We start from the raw sequence: 21,242 nt of genomic DNA, 5'->3' as shown, positions 1-21,242 counted from the left end.
GGATAAGGGGTCCTCAGATTCAGGGTTCTCAATGACTGGGGGGAAGCTCCTCACTGTCAGAATTTGATTCCTGATTCCATACTAAGACTCATTGTCAGAACTTTAACCAGTTCATATGGTATAGGGGACGGTTGCGTCCCACTTAGAAAAAAAACAGGGAAAATGCAGCGTGGCAAATTCAATTTTTTTTATAAAAATCTAACTTTCATTAAATCACACATGTAAGATACTCAATTAAAGCTTCACTCGTTGTGAATCCAGCCAACATGTCAGATTTTTAAAAGGCTTTTCGGAGAAAGCATAAGAAGCTATTATCTGATGATGGCACAATGTCAACAAAGAGAGTAGCATATTTCAACCCTGCAGGCGCTACAAAACGCTGAAATAAAATATAAAACATGCATTACCTTTGACGAGCTTCTTTTGTTGGCACTCCAATATGTCCCATCACAATTTGATTAATTCCGTCCATATATATCCAAATGTCCATTTATTTGACGCGATTGATCCAGAAAAAAACAGCTTCCAAAAAACGCAACGTCACTACAAAATATTTCAAAAGTTGCCTATAAACTTTGCCAAAATATTTCAAACTACTTTTGTAATACAACTTTAGGTATTTTTAAACGTTAATAATCGATCAAATTGTACACGGCCAATCTGTTTTCAATACAGGAAGCAAACAAACCATGCTCCTTTTTACATCTTGCGCAACTCTCAATAGTGTAACGTTGTTCCTGGATGTGCTTCTTCTTCGTTGCACAAATGAATAACCTCAACCAAATTCCAAAGACTGGTGACATCCAGTGGAAGCGGTAAGAACTGAAAACAGGTTCCTACGAAATATTCCTTGGCAATGACAACTCAGGGAACAGTCAGAGGCAAAAAAATAATAATTCTGAACAGTTAGTCCTCGGGGTTTTGCCTGCTACATAAGTTTTGTTATAATCACAGACATGATACAAACAGTTTTAGAAACGTCAGTGTTTTCTATCCACATCTACTAATAATATGCATATCTTATATTCCTGGCATGAGTAGCAGGAAGTTGAAATTGGGCACGCTATTTATCCACAAGTGAAAATGCTGCCCCCTATACCTTAAGAGGTTAAAAAATATCCTGAATTTCCGCGTTTGTGAGTTGTCTCCTTTTGAAAGACGTTGCTAATGCCACAGCTTAGCTCACTAGCTACATACATTAACAACACTGAATGGCTCAAAGTGGGAGTGAGAGGTTACGTGATTGACTGCCAGCACGCACCATTTGTATCAATAAATCACAATCAGAAAATTATTTTTGTGGTAATTATTGATATATTTAGTGTTTTATTCACATGTTTTCAATTAACGGTGATAAATCATGCATTGTAAATAAATTGTAATGGTCACATATTATGTGTGTGAAATACTTTTTTGAAGGTTGTACTGATTACGATGAGCTATGCTAATTCCAGCTATGTGTGTGGAGCCATGTTTGTTGACATACAATGCATTCTGGGTTTCACATATTCGTCTGTTGGACCAAAGATGCTAAAAAAAATGAGGTGAGTAAGGGTTCACTCATTTTTTGAGAACATCAGGAAGTGACTGGTGAGATGTGAATGATGGTAGATGACACACCGCTTCAACATGCATACTATTAACTGACCAAATTAATATTTTCTTCTCTTATTATCTTTAGTTTCTGTGAGGAAAAAAAGCATGGTGGCACGCTGAAACTAATCATCGTTGGGTTACTTTCAATTTCTAGAAAGTGTTTTACTCAATTATTTCGATCTATGGTGAGCTCACCCATGATGTGATTAATTATAAATAGAAAATTCTATTAGCTAATTGATATTGTAGTTTATGTCAGCCGAGAGTTAGACAAATATGACCTCTTGTGTTGCGTCAATCTTTCCTCAGTTAGCGCTACATTTTTCCGGTTTGGATGTTTGTGTTATGCTATAGATACACTTCTGTGAATATCTGAACATTGCATCTAAAAAACAAACTGCTCACATTCTGGACATAACTTTGTAAGGACTGTGTTTGTGTAAGTAGTTTCAGAAAAAAGTGTGGCCAGCTCAAATGCTGATTGTTGCGTCATTCGAAACTGGCCGTTCTAAATAAGCATTCTAAATAAGCGTTCTAATCGCACCGGTGTGATCGTACACTTCAGGGACCCCTGTAGAATGATCACACCCGTGTGATGGTATGTGTGGAAGGGTTAGTATTAGAGATCAAGCACAGCTGTTGTTGACAGACAGACACACACCATCCCAATTGAGTTTACACAACGCTGCCGTTCTGTCTTGCCAATGTACACGCTCGCACACACAGAACTTCAGGGACTGAGTGAGAGAGTGACTCTGGGTTAACCTGTGTGTGTGTGTGTGTGTGTGTGTGTGTGTGTGTGTGTGTGTGTGTGTGTGTGCGCGCGTGCGGCAGTCCTCCAAGTGTTGGATGGCTGAGGTATGAGCCTGGCTTTATTGTCCTGGCTGTGACAGAGGAACAGTCAAGGTTCAGGGCATAGTCCCACACGTTTCCCTCTATCGCTCTTTCATGCTGAATGACTGAGTGGAGGAGGCAAACAGTGACTTGACTTTATTAGCTACGAAAACAACTTGTTTTCAATAACAGTCTAATTTAAGCCACATCCAAACCTACACATCCCAATTATAATCCTATGTCATATGTCATGTTGTCGTGGTAGAGAGCTGCGTTGCGGTATTTCAACTCTTTCCCATGGTCATATAAACTCATAGAACGGTTTGGGGTTTTGTTGAAACCTACTGCTCCCACCAGGTAGACTTTCCATCTTATTCCCTTTTGACAGGATCGAATGCTTGAATCTTGACCTAAGTGTATGCATGGGCAGTACAGTAGCTTGTAAACAAAGACGATGTCTAAACATTTCTATGGCTGTTCTGATTGAATTCCAGTCCACTACAGTGTGATGTGTGTGCCCGGGCATGCATGTCTGCATGTCTGCATGTCTGTATGTCTGTGTAGAGTTGTCTGGATAATATGGCCTTGGACATTTCAAAGCTAACAGATTCTCCAGTTATGAGTGAAAGTGGGAGCAGATGTTTCTTTTTTAAATGTATTTTCTCACAAATTTGCTTCAATAAAGATATGGCAAGCTTCCAGTCATTTGCATGATAATGGCATAATGTTTATCTGTCCGTTCTCACTAAACCAATCTCTTAGAATCATCAGCATTGTTACAGTGCAGTGTTAAAGGGTAGTATAATTTATGTCCACAAGTCGTGCATGCCAAGCACTCACACACAGTAACTGACATGAATGTTAACAGGTGCCGTAGTTTAGCTTGATCATTATGTCAATCATGAGAGCTGCTGTACGTGCTTGGAGAGTATGTGCCTGTGTACGTGCACGTGTGTGACATAGAGAGCTTGTGTGTGTTTACGGTCGCAGATGGTACTGTATGTCACTACGCATTGACTGAACCTGTTCCTGAGCCTGGCAAAGAGAAAACACTCACACTTGCACGCACGCACACACACAAAGTATCAATCATGTCCATTAATTATAAATGCCATGACTTTGATTTAATCAGTGCATGAAAGTGACAGCATTCAAGCTTGTTCTACTTGTGTAATTCCATACAAATTAAGACAGATGCTTTGAGTTCTCTGCCCTCACACATCAACAGAAATAAGCAAAAACACATTACTGGTGGCTGTGTTGGCTGTCTGTGCCTGTGTGTTGGTTTTCTATGACCATGTGTGTGTTTGTGCGTGCGTGCATGTGGGTGTGCGGGCGTACACGTCTGTGTGTGGGTGTGCACGTATGTGTGTGTGTGCCCTTGTGCATGCCTGTGCACCTATGTGGCTGTGTGTGTGTGCTCTATACCCTGCAGTCAAATGTCCTAAACTAGGAGGAGAGTGGGTGTCTGTGTCAAACCCAGAGGCTCCTTCCCATCGTCAGGCAGAAACATGAGTAATGAGCTCTGTCAGACATTGGTGGCTGACTGACATTTTCCACCGCACTAGAACCTCCCTTAGTGCTGACGGCTACATGCTAACGACAGCTCCATGCTAATGATGGCGTGTCTGACACAGCCTTAAAGAGGCAGCTGATGAAATGATTGGCCTCTGGTTCCCCTACAGGAAGCGCTGGGCTGACCACTGAGGTGGGTAACTGTAACTGTACTGCTGTAAAGACGGATAGAAATGTAGACATGTACAGTATCTATATAGGGCTCTAGAAACACAGATATAGAATGACAAACAGCCATGTTTTCTATTACCATTTAGAATCCTTTGATGGCTAGAATAATAGAGCACTATTAAGACTTTCATTCACTCATATACGATTTCTATCCCAAACATGAAACCGAAACAAGAGTCGCGTGTGTATGTTTAAGAAATGTGGTTACCCTTAGGCCTATTTTTCATTTAGAGTGATTGCATCCCTTGTGAGGATTGTAGGCCCATTGAGGAGACATAAAGTAGAGAGCAGCAAAAACAACAACTTAGAATACACTGTTTTAAAGGACACACCCTTCATGTTACTGACACGTTAAGGAAACCTTGCGGGCTCTCATAAAATAAAACAACGTCCTTCTCTCCCTTACTCATAGAATAAAACAACATTTTATCCTTCCACAAAAACACACAGGCAGCACTTTTCCCTGTGTTTTTTTCTGGGACTAAAATATTTGTAGAGTGTAATTAGATTCATAAATAGTACTGGGTAGTAAATCACAGCCACTATCTGTGTGTGTGTGTGTGTGTGTGTGTGTGTTTGCCTGTGTGTGTGTGTGTGTCTGTGTGTGCCTGTGTGTGTGCCTGTGTGTGTGTGTGTGCCTGTGTGTATATGTCTGTGTATAATGGATGTTGTTCGTGTATGCGTTTGTGTGTGTTTACGGTAATTGCCTGCGTGTATGTATGTGGCTAAGGGGTGTGATGCTAAACAATGGTAACAAAATCATTAAATAAATGTTCCCCTAACCCGCCAGGCATGGCTCCCACTGCATTACCTCTAGCGGTTGGCTAGCTGGGCTAGGGTGGAGCAGCGGGGGGGTGGTGGTGATGTGGTGTGCTGGATTGTGCCAGTTTCTGTTGTAATAAAGACGTTAAAAAGCTCCCCGTTAAACTATTTTAGACACAGGGGTTGGCAAGGTGGGGTGCTGGGGCTTTAAAGGGGCATAAACATAAAGAGAGTTAGAGAGAGGCCTGCGCTGAGCTCCCAGGCAGCCAGTGTTTCTGTGCCAGGACACCTCTGTGTCGCTGATGGCTAGAATGAAGTAATTACTAACACATGGTTATTAATGGGCTTACTGGAGACCTGTGGTATGGATGGATGGATGGATGGATAAGAGAGAGAGAGAGAGAGAGAGAGACAAAAAGAAGAAAAGGAGAAAAAGAAAACAAAGGAGTCAGTTGAGGTATCCTCCCTGGTTGGCGTGTACCCACAACTCTTTAACACCCCGAGAGATGGAACAATGGGTACCATCTGACTGATGAGGGTTGATGGGAAAGAGGGGTTTGTAGATCCATGAAAGCTTCTCCATGGAGACGGATCTAATGTGAGACATATAACGCAGAGCTTTTTCTTGATGTGGTGTAATGGTAATTATGTCACACAGAGTCTGACTGTGCCGGTAGTGGAGACGCTGCTTGAGAAATTATCAACACCTACAAACCAATGCTGATGAAAGGGCTTGGCCACTGTTTCAAAACGCCTCATTGCGTTAAGAAAAACTCTTGCGGTGGTGACAGCAACATTTACAAGGTTGTAACTCAAATTAGATAAACAAATAGCTGAAATCATATTACTAAGTGACTCCTCATCTTCTCACCCTGAAATGGGTATTGCAGGACGAGAAGGTTCAGGACCATTATTTAACCTCCAAAGTTCAAATTCAGGCAACACCTAGAGGGCAACATTATCTTAAGTAGCCTACATCATTTTCTGGTTAACAAGAGTACAACAAGGACTTGTAAAATCCAGGCAATACAACCAAATGATACAACTTGAACATGAGGTCAAAGTCAGTCTGACTTTATTGCAACTAGTTTGGCCTGCTTGGATTGTGTTGACACTTTAAGGTGCCGATCACTGGTCTATTTCCCACAGTCAGCATTACATCTGTCCAGTCATTCCTTGTGTTTAGTAATTCTGTCACATAAACCAATCACAGTACGACTATCTAGACTACTGGGATCTGCAACGTTAATGTGAAACTAATCTGAGCAATAAGGTGCACATGTAAAGCTAATGATCAAAGGGTGCCTGTGTGTGTTACTGGGTTCCCATGATATCAGACCACCATGTTGTCTGGGTCTCGGTATCAGCTGTGGTTATGTGACTTCATGAACGGTTTGGGGCATCTGTCACCAAGAGCTTAATGTATCCTGATGTTCATAATCGGAATACCTCAGTGCTAGAGGCCTGGATCTAATTAAGAGTGTATTTATCTGTGTGTGTGTGTGTGTGTGTGTGTGTGTGTGTGTGTGTGTGTGTGTGTGTGTGTGTGTGTGTGTGTGTGTGTGTGTGTGTGTGCCTGTGTGTGTGTGTGTGTGTCTGTGTGTCTGTGTGTGTGTGTGTGTGTGTGTGTGTGTGTGTGTTGCATGAGGCTGTATTTTTAGACTGCTGGCTGGTGGCCATAATGTAATTACTTGTTCAGAATTTAAAGTTCAAATTCAAACATTGCAGATTGTAAAATAAATTTTTGATACAACAGCTTACTAATCAGCTACCAATAGATTTTTGGAAAATACTACTGTCCTGTATAGGCTACCTGAGCCGTCCTGGCGCTCTCTCCCAGCTTGGGTAGAACGGTGCTGTGCATAAAACCAGTCTACGAATGCCAAACAATACGGTCATAATACATAATTTAAAAAATTCTCCAAGCTCTGTCAACTTGGTTGTTGATCATTGCTAGACAAACATTTTCAGGTCTTGCCATAGACTTTCAAGTAGATTTAAGTCAAAACTGTAAGACATTCACTGTCTTCTTGGTAAGCAACTCTAGTGTATATTTGACATTGCGTTTTAGGTTATTATCCTGCTGAAAGGTGAATTCATCTCCCAGTGTCTGGTGGAAAGCAGACTGAACCTGGTTTTCCTCTAGGATTTTGTCTGTGCTCCTTTCCAATTATTTTTTTTATCCTGAAAAACATCCCGGTCCTTAACGATCACAAGCATACCCATAACATGATGCAGTCACCACTATGCTTGAAAATTGGAGAGTGGTACTCAATAATGTGTTGTATTGGATTTACCCCAAACACAGCACTTTGTTTTCAGGATGAAAAATGAATTGCTTTGCCATATTTTTTGTAGTATTACTTTAGTGCTTTGTTGCAAACAGAATACATGTTTTGGAATATTTGTTACTCAGTGCAGGCCTCCTTATTTTCACTCTGTCAATGAGGTTAGTAGTGTGGAGTACAAAAGCTGAAGAACATACGCACATCCCGGTACTTTCCGCAGGTGCTGGAGTTGTAGGCAAACTCATGGACAAAAGAAAGGAAAATGCCACACACTGCTGCTCATGCTCCCAGGTGATATTTATTTATAACAACATTTCAACCCTTAGGTCTTCATCAGGCATCCATTTGGAGTATTGTGGAGTAACTACAATGTTGTTGATCCATCCTCAGTTTTCCACTATCAGAGCCATTCAACTCTGTAACTGTTGTAAAGACACCATTGGCCTCATGATGAAATCCCTGAGCTCCGCTCTGGCAACTGAGTTAGGAAGGTTGTCTGTATCTCTGTCGTGACTGGGTGTATCGATACACAATCCAAAGTGTAATTAATAACTTCACCATGCTAAAAGGGATTTTCAATGTCTGCTTTTTTTTTACCCATCTACCAATAGGTGCACTTCTTTGCGAGCTATTGGAAACCCTCCCTGGTTTTTGTGATTGAATCTGTGTTTGAAATTAACTGCTCAACTGAGGGACCTTGCAAATATTTGTATTTGTGGGGTACAGATGAGGTAGTCATTCAAAAATCATTAACTTCTATGGGATCGGTGTCCCTTCCACAGAACGGTTGAGCTAACGTAGGCTAATGGGATTAGCATGAGGTTGTAAGATACAGAAGGATGTCTGACAACCTCTTCTGACAACTTCTTAAGTAGCAAGAACATTTCCAAGGACAAAGACATATCTGATATTGGCAGACAGCTTAAATTTTTGTTCATCTAACTGCACTGTCCAATTTACAGTATCTATTACAGTGAAATAATGCCATGCTATTGTTTGAGGAGAGTGCACAATTTTGAACATGAAAAGTTATTAATAAACAAATTAGGCACATTTAGGCAGTCCTGATACATAATTTTGGTTCATTGGATCAGTCTAACACTTTGCACATACACTACTGTCATCTAGTAGCCAAAATCTAAATTGCACCTGAGCTGGAATAATATATTATGGCTTTTCTCTTGCATTTCACAGATGATGGTATAAAACATTTTCTTTTTTAAATTATTTGTTTTTTCTTTTAATTATCTTTTACAATATCTATTGTGTTATATTCTCCTACATCCCTTTCATATATCCACAAATTTCAAAAGTGTTTCCTTCAAAATGGTACCAAGAATATGCATATCCTTGCTTCAGAAGAGCCTGAGATACAGGCAGTTAGATTTGGGTATGACATTTTAGGCGAAAATTGAAAACAAGGGGCGGATCCTTAAGAGGACACAGACTGAGTCCATGCAAGTTAATGTGACTTGCTAAGCAAATTCGTACTCCTGAACTTATTTAGGCTTGCCATAACGAAGGGGTTGAATTCTTATTGACTCAAGACATTTCAGCGTTTAATATTTAATCAATTGGTTGAAAGAATTACAACATTATTCCACTTTGACATTATGGGGTATTGTGTGTAGGCCAGTGACAAAACATCTAAATGTAATCCATTTTAAATTTAGGCTGTAACTCAACTAAATGTGGAAAAAGTCAAGGGATGTGAATACTTTCTGAAGGCAACAGGTGTCAGCAACAGGTGTGGCTGAAATAGCTGAATCCACTAATATGAAGGGGTGTGCACATACTTTTGGCCAATAAAAGTGACAAAAATAACATTGTCCAACCCACGAGTTCTCACCACACCCAATATGCATGTCTTGAAATATGCTGATAGACGGATTGAAAGTTTATTCACATTGTAAAACTTCTGACAGCCAACTTTCCAACTATACCCATTACTGTTTGACTTCATAGCGCTCCCAGAAGCACAGACACAGAAAACAATCACCCACAACCAAAATCTCAATCAGAGACAACGATCGACAGCTGCCTCTGATTGAGAACCATACCAGGCCAAACACAGAAATACAACATAGAAAAAAGAACATAGACTACCCACCCCAACTCACGCCCTGACCAAACTAACGCAAAGACATAAAAAAAGGAACTAAGGTCAGAACGTGACACCCGAATGTTTTCTATAATGAGTATTCCCAACACAGACAGTCTTTCCTGAGACATTGTGCATTATATGTCCATTGTGGTGCACACAATTTGAACGTAGTCTTGAATGATGCATGCCGAGATATACCAGCGAGAAGGGACTTGATATTGCCACCACACAACTCAAACATCAGTTCACCAGTATGAACGAAACCGCAAACTGCTTTTTTTGTTCAAGCCCATACTGTTGTCTGCTAAAGATGATAATCTGTTTGCAACAACTTATTGGCTGTCCAGTATCCAGACAACCTGTCCCCAGAGATTCCTATACAGTTCATCTCTTTCTGTATTGTGTTGAGGTGGCAATTGAGGAGAATGAGAAGCTCAATTAAAGATGTTGCAGAACTGCTGTATTTGAAGCACCACCCCCTTCTGCCCAGTTTCCCTGGTGTTGCTGCTACGGCAATAACCTTGTTTTTACTATCCCTGTAAGTGTTGCTTCTGCGGAGAGATAGTTTTCTAAATTAAAACGTAGAAAGAACGACCTACGAAGCATTAGGCTCTCGGTCTGATATGTGTTTTTGAAAACCTGAGTAAGCTCCAGCCATTGCACTGGCGCCATCATAGCCTTGACCACGGCATTTGTTCACCGATATTCCCTGATTTAGCTTCCTAGTACATATGGAAATTAGAAAGGTTTATGGAGGGTTACTGACTTGGAGGGTTACTGTCAAAATTGTTTATTAAATACATTTACAAAAAATAGACATCAATGACAGGCACGTGGGCCCCTAGAGTTCATGGGAAACCTCCCCCTGTGGGGGTGTCCGATACGCCAGTGTGAGTGTGTGTGTGTGTGTGTATGTTTGCAGTATATGCTTGTGCAATTTACTGGATATACCCTCCCTCAAAGTAATTTTTGCCTGATCTACTCTACATTGAAGCATCTTTCTATTCATTCATTCAAGAGATTCCATCATGCAACTTGTCCTGATTAGTTTAGAAGCCAGATAACAACTGTATCCAATCACAACAGATGTCTTGAGGCCAAACATCACTGCCTGCCTTCCTACTTTTATACACTCTTGTTTACAGGAATGTTTTCTATTAATCCATTTGTAATCCCCCAAAGTGTACGACCTCTCATTTCAAACAACATGTGTATTGTTTTATTACTTCATTATGTCTCCAAGAAGGGTTTTAAAAATAATGAAATACATTTTATGTAATTGTTTATAAAGAACATAAAAATCCCTACCAGGCAAAATGCTGTAAATTAGGGAGAGATTATAACAGGTCTTTAGTTGGAATAATGACTCATTTTGTTCTTCATAGCAACAGAACACCAACCATAGGCCTTTCTAATTCAATTAGTGTCCGTGGAGGCTGACGAGGCTGGCGCGAGGCGTTTCTAGCCCATAAATCTCTACTCTCTCCTCTCAGCAGGGTCTCCTTAGCCCTGAGGCTGCTAACAACCCAATCCATGACTGCTGTTAGTTTTGTTCCCCTCGTTTAAAATGTAATTAAATCAGGTAATAAGGGTGTGGCGAATGGGTTGGAATAGAGGCCTTATACAAGGCTACTGTAGCTCTAGGGGAGAGATGGATGAGGGACCGTTGGACATGAAGACTACTGCCAAACCATGGACTGCAAATGAACATGCATTCTCTCTCTCTCTCTCTCTTGTTCTCTTTCTCTCTCATTCTCTCTCTCTATTTTTCACTTTCTTTCTCTAATTTCTTTCTTATTCTCTCTCTTTCACTGCCCCTCTCTCTCCCCCCCTTCTTCTCTCCCTCTCCCCCTTCTTCTCTCCCTCTCCCCCATTCTTCTCTCTCTCTCTCTCCTGATTGGGACCAGATGTGAGCTCTACTCTGGGACAAGGCTGAGATGAGAAACAGTGAGCCCGCCAGACCCACAGTTACATTTATTAAACCAGTAATGAACAAAACAATAGCAGATTAAATGTGCCATAGTTTCAAAAATAAGTTGATTAAGAATGTGATTTTGAGTCCAAATTGTGGGGCCGTGCTGGAGGCAACTAGTGTGTTTGTATTTAAGTATTTTTGTGTCACTACGAGTGAAAGTGCTTTTTTTCTCTGTTCATGTGCTTCTCTGATTCCACAATCTAGGCCCTTTAGGAAACTGGACGAAGCCTGTAGCAGACCATTTAACCAGTTGTCATCACCATGACAGTTGGCTGTATGGGAGCTCAGTACTCTGTGAGTCATCTGTAGCTGTTATCAAGTCCAGTCTAGATCAAAACTATTCATTCAACCACATCCCCATTTCAACAACATTTCGCTCCAACTCCATGTCTCTTCCCTAATCAACTTAGTATCTACGCATCTCCACATCTCCTCCCAGGCTGGCCCATTCTCCATCTCTCTTTCTCTGTGTATCAATCCCATCCTACTGTTTATGGTTTACCAACATCATCTCAAGACAAACTGACAGGCTGGATCTTCGCATGGATGCTGGATCCCCTCCAACTAAATCTCCAACCTGCTACTTAGCTCTGGGGCTGGGGCCTGGGGTTCTGGCTCCCTTGCCAGGGCTTGAAGCTAGCTGGATGTCAGGGCCTGGTGTGTACAAAGGTCAGCTCGCTGGTGTGTACAAAGGACCGCACAGACGAGGGCTGCCAGGGGAAACAGAGGAGCGGGGAGGCAGGTGAGACAGATAGACTGGGCTCCATTGTTTCATTGTGTTTCTATTTTCTACAGGTGTGACACCTCTGAGCCCGGAGCACAGACCTCTGTTCAGATGTGTGAGAAGAAGACTCTCCAAGAGCTATACCAGGGTTTGGCACTGGTTTAGCATGGCACAAAATTAGAGCCACTTTGGGGGAAATAATGATGGCAATGGGACTCTGGCAATGACTCCCTGGGACAGCAAAACCCACATAGCAGAACGTTACAGCATATTGAATATTAATATATCTGAAACTACTCCAGTGCAGGCACACCTAATTAGGGAGATGGAATGGGGAGAGTGGAAAAAAAGGAGACCAATAGAAGTCGGTAGAAACTAGGGAGAGAGGAATAAGAAAAAACGTGGGAATTGTGCAGATCTTTCCCATTTTTCTCCTCTCCAAAAGAGGATATAGGAATAGTGTGTATGTGGGTGGTGGGAAGATAGAATGAGAGACAGAAAAGGGGGGAGAGAGAGAGTGACAGAAAACGGGAGAGGGGGAGAGAAATAAAGACAAAACAGTGTGCATGATGTCAACTGGGGTCAGCGCTCCAAACTCACTGCAGATGGCAGGACGAGAGGTCAGGGATGGAAATTAAAGAACAAATTTGGGACAGGAGCAGGGAAGGCTGTTCTGGAGTTGGATAGGGAAGGGGGACAGAGGGGTCAGAGCAGCCCCAAACATATGGGCTTTTTAAACAGCAATTAGATGCGCCGCCGCGTCTACCTCGGCGCTACGGGTACAGTTTGACCCCCAATCATCCCCAATTTCTCCTGAGCCCTCTGACTCTCTGAGATGTGTCCCCTCAGATTGTCTGTTTATCTTTTGGCCCGTTTCCTGTTTGACTAAAAGTGAAGATTATGGATGACAGTGAGGGCAAGGGCAACGCATGAACTTGCTGCATGGCCATGCTTTCAGACCCCCCCCCCCCCCCCTCACCCCTATTAGTCACTCTTTTTTTTTTTATTAAACCTGATTGATTGTGATGATAATGCGCACTCCCATTTTTTGACATTCAAATTCATTGTCTATTCAACACTACACTGACTATATTAATTTTTTCCATTATTTTAGGCAAATAAAATGACACGGTCTATCGCGTACTACTCCAATATCACACATTATGTTCATTTTATTCCCCTATTCATCTTTCTCTGACTAAGCTGAATTGTATTTCATGAGAGAGCATCATCTATAAGAGAATGCCTTTTATGGTTTTTTTAATAGTTTAAAAAAAAATCTGCAGCAAAACATTTGGTTCAATCTGACTTCTGACATTCTGTAGAAGTGTTACTGAAGATAATATGTCCCCTAAGAATTCTTCCCTTTTTCTTGTACTGCATACTACTGTACGTGCATATTTTTTTGGTTTATTGGGCTGTAAGAAATCATGCTGTCGGTAACTTCCTTGTCCTAACATCTGTACTACAGTATAAATGAATCCTGGTTATAAATGAGGGGGATTCAAGTTGATGATAAATAAATGGTCCTTTTTTTTCATGAATGTCCCAGATGTCCCGTCCGTTCTGTGACATGTTGTTATGGACCTCATGGACATAGATTGTATTTATTCATTACATTCCACCTTCAGAGAGGTTCTGTTCTAAAGACATAAATAAACGCACTCCAAATTGATGCTTAGTCGCTGTACGTGAAAAGGGGGTGCACGCACAAAGAACTTTCTCCCAGGCTTGCACACACACAGCCATGCCCCTACACACGTGAGCGGCAAACTTGTCCTCTGACACTTTGAACCTTTGAACCCTGCACAGCCATCAGCAAAAGCCATAAACCTCCCCCACCATCACATTCCCCCACCTATAACAACTGTGTGTCCCTGTATGTCTTCTCTATAATAAGGGCCCCCCCATACATCCCAGTAATCAGGGAGCCAAGATCGTGGCCGCCCCATCTTAGCTTGCCCTGACACAAGCAGCCAACACACTCTAAATGACCAGCAGCAGGTCTTTCCTAACCCTGGCGGCCATCTGGCACTTAATGGCCTGGCCATGGCTATTAAGTCCACTGACTCCACAGCAGAAAGCGATAGGTCTACTGTGACTGATGAAGTAAACATAGATCCCTGACTTATCGCTCGGATCCCTCTGCTTTCTATCCAGTCTATTTGAACTTCATGCTGTTAAGCATTGCAAAATGATTTCATTGACCTTTGACTCCTCTGACCCCCAAGGGTAAATTGAAGGAGATGATTAGGATAGAGTTTGATTAGGTAAAGAGGAAGACGAGATAAACAGATATTTCCTGTGAAATGACTTAAATATTACTCAAATAATCCATGTTTGGTTTTGTCCTTTTGTTTTTACCAAATATTGAGTACAGGGTTTGATAAATAAGTCAGTGACAGACCTATGATGCCGAAAGTTATCTCTGAAGGCTGGCAACAACAACAAAAAAGTGTTTTCAATGGTGTCAGGGAAATCTGACCCTAGGCCAGTGCTTATGGGCAAACTCTGGCTCTGAAACATACTAGCATCCAAAGTATATGCCAGTATTTTACTTTTTCCATTATAAAATAATACGCTTTTTGCTCACTGATGAATTTCAGTTGAATATTTTTGTGTGTTCAAACAGGTACTCTAGTGTCCCTTCACTGGTCCTATTTGTCTTTTGGGTTGTTTGACGTTGCATCAACAAACAAAGATTCAAGTTTTGCTCAAATGTGATTAACTTTGGCCATTTTCAGCTGGTGGTTTTGCTAAACGTTTAATTTGATTAGTTAGTTCATTAGTATTAGTATTAGTTTATTAGTTAACAAATATGTTGTCGCTAAATTCCTGCAATATTAAACGGCTGGAGGGAAGGGTTTTCGGGAAGAGGAGCTACAAAAGTTGCAGCAGAAAGGTAACTTCAACTTGACTTCAAGCTAATGCGTTAGCATAATTTAGCCATAGAGGATCTGTCGGCTTTCCACAGATATCCATTTGTTTGTAAATGAGGTTGTTAAGGCAGTGAAATGTATCGGTATCCAGTATCTCTGTATCTGTTCTTTCACCTCATTTATCAGACCAGGCCGTGCAGGTGGCTTTAGGTCGACCATGCCCCTGCACCAGCAGAGGTCAAACCACCGATTGCCAAGGAGTTGGAAATACAAGAGATGGAATTGTTAGTCAGTCTTTGATATAATAGCTACGTTAGATATAGAGCCATGTGTTATGATGATCTTATCATAGTTTCATTTGACATGTCAGTGATGTTTTTGACAGTCACTGGTCAAAAAACCAAGAAGAGTGCAGTATTGCGTTAGTAAAAAAACGTATCTAAGGCAGATTACTAACTGACTGTCCTTTATTGTTCATAGATCATATGCATAATTATGTCTGTTGACTGCCTTTCTCTGTGTTGTGTAAAGACTCCTCGTTGGTATTATAGGTGGAGAAGACTTGCATAGAGCTGCTTCAGCAAGACCAAAAGATGATAGAAGAGAGGAAAAGCGCAAGAAAGCCCTCCTGACCAAAACCATCGCTGAGAAGTAAGGACATGACCGATAGTTCACATTATCTGTCCTAACTACTCTCTGATACCAATTGTTTTGTATGAACACTTTCTGTTAAATAGAGAAACTTCCTGGTTACACATCATGCACAAATTCACTCAACTTCCTGTTTTGTGTGAACCCAGATCCAAACAGACCCAGGCCAAGGCTGTGAAGCAGAAGAGGATCCAGAAAGACTCTGGCCGACATGGTGACCAATGACAATGGCATCCTGAGAGGTGTGATCGAGCAGGCCAGCTGGGACAACAACACTGCAAGGTAGACACTGAATGCAGAACATGCAGAATCCTTGCTACAGAGATGGATTTCTGTTCAATCAAGATCATTTTTCACGCGGGAGGGTTAGCCTGTTCCCTACTATGGATACTAGGACTCACCACACTCAAACAAATATAAGTTAGTCTATTTATGCTCAGTTAATTCACCTAATTAATGTACTAACATACATTTTTGTTATTTGTATCACCAACAAAAAAGCACAACAGTCTGTGCTGTGCTCATACGAACATCTGTGATTTTGTTGCCTCCATTCAACCCTGGAAACAATGCCTTCTACAGGTTATTCAGAGTACTCCTTCAATACATCACAATATACACTGAGTGTAAAAAAACATTAGGGCCACCTTCCTAATATCGAGTTACACCCCCTTTTTCCCTCAGAACAGCCTCTTATTGTCGTGGCATGGACTCTACAAAGTGTTGAAAGCATTCCACAGGGTTACAAGCACAAGTTGACTCCAATGCTTTCCACATTCGTATCAAGTCGGATGGATGTCCTTTGGGTGGTGGACCATTCTTGAACCACACACAGGAAACTGTTGAGCGTGAAAAGCCCAGCACCGTTGCAGTTCTTGACACACTCAAAACGGTGCTCCTGGCACCTACTACTATAACCCCGTTCAAAGGCACTTAAATATTTTGTCTCGCTCATTCACGACGTGTTGCCGTGCCCTCTTCATTCCTCTGAATGGCACACATACACAATCAATGTCTCAAGGCTTAAAAATCCTTCTTTAAGCTGTCTTCTCCCTTTCATCTACACTGATTGAAGTGGATTTAACACTCACTATAGCTTCCAGCTAGGGTTGGATTGACCTAGCACTAGCTAGCATGCTGGGGTCTTGCTCACATGGCAATCAACCGCCTGCAAAAAACAGTATTTCATCGCTTTCAATGGAAACCCCCGGTGAGGCCCTAAATATAATAATAATTAGGTGGGTGATTATATTTTGTGTGAATTGGAAATGTGTTTTTTTGCATATCCCAACTCTCCCTCAAATCAAAGTTCATTGGTTGCCCTACACATATTTAAAATCTCATTTTATTTGTTACGCTTACTGTGAAATGCTTACTTACAAGCCCTTAACCAACAATGCAGTTCAAGTAATAAAGTTAAGAAAATATTTATGGCCTCCCGGGTGGCGCAGTGGTTAAGGTGTGCCATCAGAGTCCCTGGGTTCGTGCTCAGGCTCTGTCGTAACCGGCCGCGACCGGAAGATCAGTGGGGCTACGCACAATTGGTCTGTAGGGATCTCCTTGTCTCATCTCGCACCAGCGACTCCTGTGGCAATGCGCACTAACCAAGGTTGTCAGGTGCACGGTGTAGCCTCCGACACATTAAAGAAGCAGTATGGTTGGGTTGTGTATCGAGGACGCATGACATTCAGCCTTCGTCTCTCCCGAGCCCGTACGGGAGTTGCGGTTGGAGGCGGTCGGAGGCTGAGCAGTTACCAATGAGACAAGATAGTAGCTACTACAACAATTGGATACCACGAAATTGGGGAGAAAAATGGGTAAAAAAAATTACAAAAAATAATAATAAAATATTTACTAAATAAACAAGAAAAGTACATCACAATCACGAGGCTATAAACCGGGGGTACCGGTACCAAGTCCATTTGTGGGGGCACCGGTTAGTCGAGGTAATTTGTACATGTAGGTAGGGGTATAGTGACTATGCATAGACAATAAACAGCGAGGAGCAGCAGTGTAAAAACAAAGAGGGGGGGGGGGATCAATGTGAATTTGATTAAGTGTTCAGCAGTCTTATGATTTGGGGGTAGAAGCTGTTAAGAGCCTTTTGGACCTAATGGCGCTGCGGTACCGCGTGCTGTGCGGTAGCAGAGAGAACAGTCTGGGTTGGGTGGCTGGAGTCTTTGACAATTTTTAGGGACTTCCTCTAACACCGCCTGGTATAGAGGTCCTGGATGGCAAGAAGCTTGGCCCCAGTGATGTACTGGGCCGTACGCAATACCCTCTGTAGTGCCTTGCGGTCGGAGGCTGAGCAGTTACCATACCAGGCAGTGAAGCAACCAGTTCTCAATGCTGCAGCTGTAGAACTTTTTGAGGATCTGAGGACCCCATGCCAAATCTTTTCAGTCTCCTGAGGGAGAATAGGCTTTGGGCCATGATAGTTTGTTGGTGATGAGGACACCAAGGAACTTGAAGCTCTCAACCTTCTCCACTACAGCCCCGTCGATGAGAATGGGGGCGTGCTCGACCCTCCTTTTCCTATAGTCAATCATCTCCTTTGTCTTGATCATGTTGAGGGAGAGGTTGTTATCTTGGCAACACATCGCCAGGTCTCTGACCTCCCTATAGGCTATCTCATCATCGTTGGTGATCAGCCCTACCACTGTTGTGTCATCTGCAAACTTAATGATGAGTCGTGCCTGGCCATGGAGTGAACAGGGAGTATAGGAGGGGACTGAGCATGCACCACTGAGGGGCCCCCATGTTGAGGATCAGTGTGGCGGATGCGTTGTTACTTACCCTTACCACCTGGGGGCGGCCTTTAAGGGAGTTCAGCATCCAAATGCAGAAGGAGATGTTTAGTCCCTGGGTCCATAACTTAGTGATGAGCTTTGAGGGTACCATGGTGTTAAATGCTGAGCTGTCATCAATTAACAGCATTCTCACATAGGTGTTCCTTTTTTGTCCATGTGGGAAAGGGCATTGTGGAGTGCAATAGAGATTCCATTATCTATGGATCTGTGGATTTCCGTGCGGTAGCAGAGAGAACAGTCTATAACTCGGATGGCTGGAGTCCTTGACAATTTTTGGGCCTTCCTCTGATACCGCCTAGTATATATATACACACTACTCTCTGTAGCGCCTTACGGACAGATTCCGAACAGTTGCCATACCAGGCAGTGATGCAACCACTCAGGATGCTCTCGATGGTGCAGCTGTAGAACTTTTTGAGGATCTGGGGACCCATGTCAAATCTTTTCAGTCTCCTGAGGGGGAAAACATGTTGTCGTGCCCTCTTCACAACTGTCTTGGTGTGTTTTGACCATGATAGTTCGTTGTTGATGTGGAAACCAAGAAACTTGAAACTCTAAACCCTCTTCACTACACCTGTCGATGTTAATGGGGGTCTGTTCGGCCCTCCTTTTCCTATAGTCCACAAACAGCTCCTTTGCAGATGTGGTAAAATGATTGTGTTTCTCGCTCCAACAGTGCAGTAATACCTAGCAACACCCTTTGAGAGTGGGGTCACGGCCAGTGTCTGCCATTAACAACAGCGACTCTGGAGCAATTGGGGTTAAGTGCCTTCCTTGCTCAAGGACACATAGACAGGTTCTTCACCTTGTTAGCTCGGGGATTTGAACAAGCAACCTTTTGGTTACTGGCCAACGCTCTAACTGCTATGGCTATGCTCCCTGCCGCTCTAAACGGCTCTCGCTCAACACGTGCAGTCCCTTTTCTCTGAAATTCCACGAATCGCTACAAAATAAACTATTAAGTATATTCCCAATTCCATCCGTCTTCTCTCCTTTCCTGTTCAGGAAGCGCTATGAGAAGTCGGAGGCTGGGCATGTGACGGCCAAGCTGGACCTACACAAGAAGACTGAGATAAAGAGCAACTGATGGAGCACCTGTGCCATCATCCGGCAGAACACGCTCTGCAAGGCCCACAAGCTGGAGGAGCTGCTGCAGCAACTACACCTTTCAGGCCACAGAGGAGGAGCAGGAGGAGGATAGGAAGAGCAAGGAGAAGCGGGAGGAGGAGAAACAGAGGATGAGTGCCACAGAGAAGCATGGAGTGGAGAAGGTCCAGGAAGAGGGAGGGAATGCTGCCCAGTCTTCCCCAGATTTGTATGCATGTGATGCCTGAGAACTAGCTCACTGAGAACTGAGTCTTCGTTGTGGAACAAACATGAGTGTTTTGTTATTGTTTGTTGGGGACGCTTTGTCTGTGTGCTCTTAATGTGGCTATGTCTAAAATGCTCCTTCGAGCTCTTCTTTTACACAACATTTTACCTTACATCAAAAGAGAATGCTCTCTCTTTCTTTCTCTCTCCATCATTTCTTCCCGAAGCCAAATTTAGAATTGAAAGCATAATCCGTTTTAGAGTTGGTCTGGTTTGAAAGGAGGTAGTTAACGTTTTTCTGTTCAGTTCCAGGGTACAGATGAATATAAGATACTAATGTTCAATAAAGCAGCACTGTACCAGATCTAGTCTGTCTGTATGTCGTAGATCAACATATTATCTTGGGGGTTTTGCTATCAAGTGCTGGTATTTCTCAAACCCCAACTCAGTCTCTGCCAGTCACAGTGGGCTTCCTTGGTAAAGACTTGCAGAATGGTAAGGTGATATCTCATAATGTATGTATGTATTCTCTCGGAAGAAACTGCTCCTCGGCATGTTACTGCCGTTACATACCATTATGGCTTTAGAAGAGCTGGTTTTCAGTGGCGCTCTATGGAACAAATGTGTCTACAGCAATATTTTTTTTTTATCTAATATGAATGTGCTGCAGCTAGTTGTTTTGTGTGTACAACAAACTTTCTATCCCGTGTGCCCCGGGTACCAAATTATCAATTGTGTATACTTTTTTTTTTCTTAACCTTTAAATTCAACATATCTGAAGTTTGAATTGAAATGGGATTGTTTAAAGCGGGTGGATATTTCAACATTTATTTGACACTGCAGTTTGTATTTAGGTATGTTTTGTCCTTTCTTTTTTTAAAGAAAATACATATTTTCTGAACATATGCAACTGCACAAAACCTATTAACCGTAACACTTGTTAATATGTTGCTCGTGTCATCTTGGTCTGTTGAATTAATGTGAATAAAGTATTATAATGAAATGGATAAGAAACCTGTATGTCTTTTATATCTGATTTATAGGTTTTGTTTTTGTCATTATCATCTTCAGAAAGACGTATTGTGAATGATCTGTTTCAATCTGTCTTTCTAACTGAACGGCTGAAGGGTATCTGGGTGAAACGGATTCCTTGGAGTTTGTGCTGCCGGGGTGGAATTAACTGAGAATATTTTCGAACTCAAGTCATTTTAAAGTCCAGTGTTCTGTAAACCACTCTGAGATTTTACAGCGATTTGGTCACATCTGGCCGTCTGAAAGAGAGACCATAAACCCAAGTATTTTAATTAGTTTGCGAGTAGTGAGTGACCACTGAATGTCCCCTCCACCTCACAGGTCACCGCTTTAATGTGTTTGATATCCTGCCTGAAATTATATTTTACTAATTTGTTTTAATAACAACAATGTGTAATTTACTGAAGAATGTTTAAAGGCTAGTTGCGTGCAGGCCTATGCTTCCTCAGAAAATAGTTTAGCGACTATTCTTGTATGGGATAAATCAAAATGGAAAAATCAGAGCTGACTTGGAGCCTTTTCATTTAGCT

At 42.1% G+C, this 21,242-nt stretch overlaps 1 protein-coding gene and 1 long non-coding RNA gene across 2 annotated transcripts in view; one reads left to right on the top strand and one right to left on the bottom strand.

Moving 5' to 3' along the window:
• LOC149984020 (uncharacterized) overlaps window positions 1-21,242 on the bottom strand; it is a 468,468-nt gene that overhangs the window by 37,577 nt on the left and 409,649 nt on the right. The gene's annotated exons all lie outside the window — the stretch shown is intronic.
• gorab (golgin, RAB6 interacting) lies at window positions 11,848-19,823 on the top strand. The gene is given in 8 exon segments (XM_090233396.1): window positions 11,848-12,047; window positions 12,101-12,188; window positions 15,460-15,514; window positions 15,517-15,559; window positions 15,709-15,759; window positions 15,761-15,841; window positions 19,375-19,537; window positions 19,539-19,823. Coding segments are annotated over 8 exon segments (846 nt in total). The 3' UTR covers window positions 19,704-19,823.

This window comes from Oncorhynchus mykiss, chromosome 4, assembly GCF_057628025.1.
Source record: "Oncorhynchus mykiss isolate SJ-2025 chromosome 4, ASM5762802v1, whole genome shotgun sequence".
NCBI classification, from domain to species: domain Eukaryota; kingdom Metazoa; phylum Chordata; class Actinopteri; order Salmoniformes; family Salmonidae; genus Oncorhynchus; species Oncorhynchus mykiss.
The sequence above is the reverse complement of the archived record's forward strand: the minus strand, read 5'-3'. Positions and strand labels throughout refer to the sequence as shown.